At 35.5% G+C, this 7,713-nt stretch overlaps 2 protein-coding genes across 9 annotated transcripts in view; one reads left to right on the forward strand and one right to left on the reverse strand.

The window, feature by feature from the left end:
• Window positions 1-934, forward strand: part of LOC107625997 (cytochrome P450 704C1) — a 4,497-nt gene extending 3,563 nt beyond the window's left edge. The window contains exon 5 of the mRNA XM_016328757.2: window positions 655-934. Coding sequence (XP_016184243.1) covers window positions 655-843 — 189 coding nt within the window. The 3' untranslated portion in view covers window positions 844-934. The remainder of the gene's footprint in view (window positions 1-654) is intronic.
• Window positions 1,091-7,203, reverse strand: LOC107625996 (pentatricopeptide repeat-containing protein At1g02060, chloroplastic-like). 8 transcript variants are annotated; one of them, XM_021116343.1, is made up of 9 exons: window positions 7,031-7,203; window positions 5,612-5,887; window positions 5,292-5,495; window positions 3,135-5,208; window positions 2,865-2,976; window positions 2,622-2,705; window positions 1,781-1,872; window positions 1,427-1,693; window positions 1,091-1,251 (listed from the first exon to the last, which is right to left on the reverse strand). In XM_021116343.1, the coding sequence occupies exons 3-4, from the start codon at window positions 5,393-5,395 to the stop codon at window positions 3,135-3,137; spliced, it is 2,178 nt and encodes a 725-aa protein (XP_020972002.1). In that variant the 5' UTR covers window positions 5,396-5,495; window positions 5,612-5,887; window positions 7,031-7,203; the 3' UTR covers window positions 1,091-1,251; window positions 1,427-1,693; window positions 1,781-1,872; window positions 2,622-2,705; window positions 2,865-2,976. The 8 variants fall into 8 exon arrangements, with proteins under 8 accessions (XP_020972002.1, XP_020972003.1, XP_016184237.1 ...); XM_021116344.1 differs by having other exon boundaries at window positions 1,097-1,693; window positions 5,612-5,818; XM_016328751.2 differs by having other exon boundaries at window positions 1,097-1,689.

Genomic DNA, 7,713 nt, shown 5'->3' on the forward strand with positions numbered 1-7,713 from the left:
AAAAACTGATAACATTTTTTGTAAAAAAAAAGTTATTTTTAAAATAAAAATAAGTTGACACAAACACATATCCTTAGTCTAAAATCACATTATTATTTTACTGAGAAAGCATTATGCGTTTTAAGAACAAGTCAAGTCATTTATTTGTTTTATATTATTCCCAATTTTTAAGTTAAATTTTAAAATGTTACAAAAAACTACTTATGATCTAAAAAATTTAATTCAAAACAAAAACAAAAAATTTACATTGATGTGAACTAATAATTTACATATATATAATAATTAATGACTTAATTTGCTCTCTGAAGTTTGAACACTTAAGCATTTCGATATAAGCTAAGGTTTAATATATACATAGAGAAATTTTTAGAGCCCAACAATTTTTAGTATTTTTGGTTATTATTTAACCAGCACAAATATTAAATTGTCTTTAACAAATAAATTTTACTAATTTGTGTGCAAATTCTGAAAAATTTAGTTACAAACTATATTGATTTATATGTGCAAAATTTTGAAAAATATAAGTGTAAATTATATGCTTGTTAGGTGTAAAATGTTTGTAAATATATGTACAAATTACTCCTAGACAAATGTTGACAAAAAAAATATTTGCTAACTATTTAATATTGCTTATATATATGATTGTAATTGCAGGGTGGACCACGTATATGCTTAGGAAAGGAGTTTTCTTACAGACAGATGAAAATAGTGGTAATGGCTCTTCTACGCTTCTTCAGGTTTAAACTAGCAAATGAAACACAATGTGTGACTTATAAGGTCATGTTTACTCTTCAAATGGATAAGGGTCTCCCTCTCTATGCACTTCCAAGGTCATTAAAGTAATTATGCAATGTAAAGTAGTTGGAATGGAAATGCTCATCTTTTGTTGACTCATGAATCATGATATATATGATGATTTGTCTTTTCTGGTTTATTTATTTGTTCATGATTTGTCATTTGTGCAATGATTTGAAGTAGTAGTAAATCTATGAATCCTCAACAATATATAATATGATATATCATAAAATATTAATGTTATCTTCAGGCATCCTACAAAAACAAAAACAAAACAAATGGGGGCAAAAGACAATAACAACAGGCCTTATCCTGCCCGGTTAGAATTCACTGCCAACATAACGAGCAAGTTTTATTTTTAATAATTTATCCTAATTTCTTGTCCTGAAAATTTCTGGCACTGATAATAACATCCTCTTGCTTGAAAAATCCTGGCACTCCGATATCATTCAGGGGCTTCACAAATACATAGCAAAGCATCATGACTAGTTTCAATCCTTACTACTATCCAATTCCCAAACTCCAAAAATCAATCAATTTATAAAATAAATCTTGCAAATTGCAATACAGACACATGATTGGTACATAGATTAAAGAATTGACAAGATTTATATTTAGAAAATATTGTTACCTATCCTTCATGCGAATCAGAATCTTTCCTGACTCTTCTTTTGCTTTATTTGCCACTATTTGTTTTGCATAGTCCCTTAAGCTTTGTTGCATTCTTTCAACTGTTTCTTCATCCAATTCAAAACCAGAAATACAAGCTGAAAGTTCTGTTACGGCAGCTTCAGTCTCACGTTTAAGAAGCTTCCTTATTGAAACCCAAGTGTCTTTTCCACCTGCTTCAAATAGTGACTCCACTGGCTCAATCAGGCCCTTGGCCAATTGTTTCTGCCTAAAAAAAAAGTCTCTCTTTCAGTGTTTGACAGAGATATGAAACATCATCAAATGACTAATCTCTTTGAAATGATGATACCATTACCTCAAATTTAGTTGTTATTTCTGATAACTTTGTGTCATGCACAGATGAAGCATGTGACTCAATAGTCTCTGACTCAATACCTGTCGTCATGTCTACAAAGAGAATATATTATTAACATTAATCAGCATATATACAACACAAATCCTTCAACATTTATATTATTTCAAAAAAAATTTGACATAACCTCCCCTAAAATTGGACATATATCCACTTTTATGGTTCTCACAATTCCAACCAACCTCAATCCATAGCATCAGTCAAAACTCAATTGAATTCACAACATTTCCAGCAAAATATATTAACTTGCTTATACATTGGAAAGGCAACATTTTTGTTTGAGTTATGCTCAGAAATTTCAGCAAATAAATTGTTATGCATGTTCATCCAATCATCATGAAGTTCATTTTGCAATAATGACTTCATAATATATTACTTTATATTTATTTATAATAGTTTCATAATTCCTATGCATTCATATATAGATCAACTAAACCTGAACTAATTTTAATTATAATATGGATCTACTACTACTACTAGAGCATGAAGCCCTGAAATCAGCAGCTAAACCTGAACTAACCTTAACAACCAATAATGTTCGATTTTCTATTTTGATCAATTTGAAGACCAACTCATCTTTAGTTAGCAAACGGGTCAATTATATAGATCAAACAATGTAGTTACTTTCTATTATATACAAGTCATATTTACAAACAATTAAATCTTAAGTCCTTTCTTAGGTTTATGTCTACAGGTCTTATTCCTGCTGAAATACCAGTTAACTTCACCAAATTATGGGAAATAAGTACATCTTGTTCTACTTCAATCTTGAAGAGAATATCACCTTAACCCTTTCGGCTCTCAGCAGAAACAGCAGACATGGCTTCTCACAAAGAAAAAGGTCCTACCACTATGTACTTTAGAAGACCTGTAAACACAACAGCGGAAATGGAGTAAGTTTTCAACAAATTGGATATGTTTTAAAACTTAATATCTGCCACAAACTTGGCTTGATTACAACAATTAACATGAGGAGGTTAATCAAGAAAAAGAAACTGAACAATGCGTAAAGTATAATGTTACTTGCCATTACAATGGATCTATTGGACACTGGGCTTATCTGCTTCTGCGCAAAAGCTTCTCCGGTCTACATTCACTCAGAAACTACCATCCACAAATAACTGTCCCTAGCACCTTATCTGTCAAATGTTTTAGATCAATTTTGTTTGTGTCAAACAAAAATATTCTAAAGATGAAACAGACATAACTATGCAGCATCAGAAGCTTATTATGCTATCAATATATGATCAAAATGGAACAGATGAGAACAAAAGACTGAAAAAGAAGTGAATTTAACTCACTTTAGGTCGACTCTTGGCATTCTCTTCGATATAAATGCAGCTTCCTTTAATCTCCCTCCTGCCTCTAGAGCTGCTATCAGATCATTTAGGCATATCAGTTCCTGATGTAAACCTTTCTCCGCTAATTCATAGCATAAATTAAATGCTTCTGAAACCTTGTTAATTTTACAAAGGCCCGCAATAACTGAATTACACAAGTCAATATCAATATTTCTATGATGTTCCATACTAAACAACAACAGCTTGCATGCTTCTGGTAGCTTTCCTCTTTGGCAAAGGAATTGAACCACTTCTATTTTAACACGGTATCCATTCTTATAGTGCAACTCAATGATCTGAAATGCTTTATCTCGCAGTCCAGAACCAAAAAGGAGCAGTAAATTCTCAGTTGACAGGTTTATATTTTGTCTAATATTTCTCTCCAGCATCATGACAATAAGGGAGGTAGACTCATGAACACAACCTTTTTCCAAAAGTCTTGCCAATATAGAATGCAAGGTAGATGTTTTGGGTTTATAGGAGCTCTTTAGCATTTTCTCTAGAGTCTCCTTTGCAAGAAGAGGCTTATCCTTCAGAAGAAAACCATCAATCAAACAATCATATATCTCAAAATCAGGAACAAAATCTCTTCTTAGCATCCATACCAAAATCCCATAACCATTTTCATATGCTCCTTCTTTACAGTGCCCCATAATCACGGTCTTATATGATAGGGGATCTTGTGTTCCCCTTTTCATTAGCTGTCTAAGTACCTTCTCAGCCTTCTTAGTTTTCCCATGTTCACACAAATATTGAAAAATAGGACTATATGAGGCAGCAATCGGCTTGGAACCATAATTACTTAACAAAGTTTCATTCTCATATAATTCATCAAACAGCTTCTCTGCTGCATCATAGTCACCTCTCTGACACAAACTCCGAATCAGAACACTGTACGAGGCTGAATCTGCTGGGACTTGAAGGTTTTTCATGTTTTCAAACACCTTAAATGCTTCATCGAGGTTTCCTGCAGAACAATGTGCATGAATTAATATATTGAAGGTATATGTATCTGGTATGAAAGTCCCATCTCCCATCATTTGGCCCAAAATATCCTTTACCTTGTTCAACTTTTGTGCCTCACATAATCCTTTTATCAGAGTATTGTACGTAATTACATTTGGCTTTAGCCCCCTACTAGTCATCTCTTCAAGAATAAACAATGCTTTATCTACTTCTTGTTTCATACAATACCCTCTAATCAAAGTTGTGTAAGTCACAATATCAGAATTCAAATCTTTGCATTTCTTGTTCATACCATTCACTAAGTTATGCGCTATACTAACCTTCCCTGCTTTACACAAGCCATCAACGAGTGAATTATATGTAACAACATCCGGATCGCAATCAAAGCTCATCATCTCTTTAAAGAACCTAAACCCTTCTTCAATGTAGGAATTCTTGCAAAACCCTCTGATCAAAATATTGTATGTGTACACATCTGGAGTGACACCATATGTCCCAAGCATTTCGTCGTACACAGCTCTTGCCATATTGGTCCGGCCCCGCCTTAGCAATATAGACAAAACACTGTTGAATGTGACCACAGATGGTAATACACCAGTTGACTTCATAGTCTCAAAAAGCTTAATGGATTCTTTGAAGAGGCCGGCTTCACCATAACTTCTAATTAAGCTATTGAAGAACCTATCCTCAAGCTTGACTTCCCCATTGGACTTTTTCTCAATGGAAAACAGAAAATTCCTAGCAACATTGAGATTCCTCTGACGACCAAGGATTTCCAACATCATGAAGTAGGATTGAGCACTGTGCGGGAAACCCATTTCATGTGCCCACTTGAAGAACCGAAAGGCCTTGGAAGGTTCCTTGATATGGCATAAAGTCTGAAGCACATTGGTTTTGGAAAGAAGGGTAGTGAATGAAGACAGCAACTGATTTGACCAAGGTTTATAATTGATGAGATTAGCCATGTCTTTGGCTCTTTTACACGAATTCCTTGATCTGGGTTTCTCATTTTGGTGGAGCTCTTGAACCCTTGTATGATTATCTGTCTTCTCAGACCATAACTCCCTGAATTAAATAGGTTATGAGAACATGAACAAAAACAGTGACACACAAAAGTAGTAAAAAAAAAATTGTTTTGGGAACAGCACCTGAGAACAGCACAGGGGTTAGAGCTGAAGTTGGAGATTGGAATGAAACGCTCCTTGGTAAACACTTGTGATGAGAGACTCTGAGGGCCACTGTTTAAGGCCATGAATGAAGGTTGATTTTTAAGGCAGTGAATTGACCTTATTCCCTACACTGAATTGCTTTTGCGCACAAGACTCTCTTTACACACTCACTGAACAAGTGCACTAACAATATAAAAGATTATATATTTTAATTAATTACCAACTAATTATGAACTAAATTAGTTAACGTGTATATTTTCACTATAAAAATCCTAGAGGAGCAGAGGCAGAAAGCCAACCCGAGCAAGGCAAAGCAGAGGGCGGCAACAACGAACCGGAATATGAAGAGGCAGACAGTAACCCAGACTCAAGAAGCATGAGCAGAGGCAGACGGAAAGAACACGAATCGGATGCTGACACCTGCGACGACGATGGCAACGACAAACGGAATAAGGAAGCACGAGAAGAGGAAGAAGAAACAGAGGTGAGGCCTTGAGTGTGGACGGCTGCAAGGAGGAGGGAAGGGAGAGTCAGTCTCAGATTGAGCGATTGGGTAAGGGCGTGAATGATGAGATCTGATAAAAATTGCAGCAATGTATCAATTTAATCTGAAAAGCGAATTACAGCAACCAAAAGATAAATAAATAAAACAGAAAGAAAACACCAAATTGAAGGTCCTAAAATCATAGTTATAAGAACCGAACCGGTCGAAATACTGGATTACTGAATTACAAGTTCAATCGGTGGATCACAGGCTAAACTTGTTGACCTGGTCTCGCTTAAATAATCAATTATCCAGAGATTAATCAAGAAAAAGAAAACATCCGTTTATGTGCCACAATATATCTTCTACAGTCACTCTTTTTTTGCACTTTTAGCATCTTTGTTCTAAACAAGCAAAGAAAAACAAAAAGGCCAAAGAACATAACATAGAAGACCCTTCGTGAATGAAAAACAAGACAAATATCACTAAAAAACTATAACTCAAATGAAAATTTCATGTTGAAACTTAAGACTGCTAGAACCTTTCCATTCTCTCTCTTTTTAAAACAAACTCTTATTTATTATCACTGACCTCCAAATCAAACAATTGCAAAGTGATTAATCTACTGAAAAAATTAAAGAGTGCTACACAACACCAGAAGAAAGACCCTTTTATTGAATCTTCATCATTTGATTATCAAGCTAGGAGACAAATTTTATAGTGTTAATGAAAATGTCGTCTGTTCTATTATCTCTCTCAGCTTCTCCAACTTTAGTATACAAGCTTCGAAAAAGGAACAAGAACAAAGAAAACAACAAATTAAATCAATTAGTTTTAAATACAAATACAATTTATTTATACCTATTAAAAATTAAATCAATCAATTTTACATATAAATACAATTAGCATCAATACATTTTTTGATAGATCCAACATTGGAAGTGAGGAACAGCACCAATACAAAAAACAAGAACATTCGAAAAACCAGAACAAGCCAAACTAAAGACATCATAAAAGAACCACAAGACAACCAACCAAACACCACCGCTGCATGAGAGTTAGTAAACAAGACGCCACAAAACAAAGAAAACAAGAAGACACAAAAAGAACAGAAAAAGCAATGATTGAAGGTACGATCAATAAGAGCAACCTCCATGGTCCTTCAAGCTACATTAAAACAACAAAAATCCAGGATAAAAAATTAATAAGAATAACTAAAAACAAAAAAACTCACCAACACTACACTGCAGAAGCAAAAAGTCAAAAACAGAGAGAGGAACGGTTTTCCAACTTGGGGTCGTTGCAGAAGCAGAGCTTCGAAAAGGAGCAGAGCAAAGCCTGCAGAGGAGCCAACACAATGATGAGGCAGACGAGGCACGAGGCGGAGGCAGAGACATGCGAGGCACGGCGGAGTCAAGGCAGCCGGGAGACACGGACGGAGAAGGCAGAGGCGAGCAGACACTGGCGGCGCGGAGAAGAGGCAGAGGAGCCGGCGAGGGGATCGACGAGTGACTTCCTCCGTCGTTGGCTGCAGTTGTGTTCGGCGGTGACAGCGCGGAACTGCGGTGAGTGAGGTAGAGAGGTGAGACTTGAGACTATTTGGATTGAGTTTTCACTTTTCAGCATTTCAGGGTTAAATTGAAAACTCACCTCTCTTACTTGGAGTAAATCCCACGATGGTCCCTCAAATTAGGTCTGTGCACCAATGTTGTCTTTAATTTTGAGATGCTCTAAATGTACCTTTCAATTTAAGCTCTGTGTAAAATCTTGGTCCTTCCACTCAATTCCGACATGACTCAGCAGCCGGAACGTTGAGTTGGCGGTTTCACCTCCACGTAAGCTGCCCGAACGACGTCATTTTGCTTAGAGGGGTTGATGAATCAAAACGGTGTCGTTTTATGATGGAGGGGAATTGAA

The sequence above is a fragment of the Arachis ipaensis genome, chromosome B02, assembly GCF_000816755.2.
Source record: "Arachis ipaensis cultivar K30076 chromosome B02, Araip1.1, whole genome shotgun sequence".
Classification (NCBI taxonomy): Eukaryota; Viridiplantae; Streptophyta; class Magnoliopsida; order Fabales; family Fabaceae; genus Arachis; species Arachis ipaensis.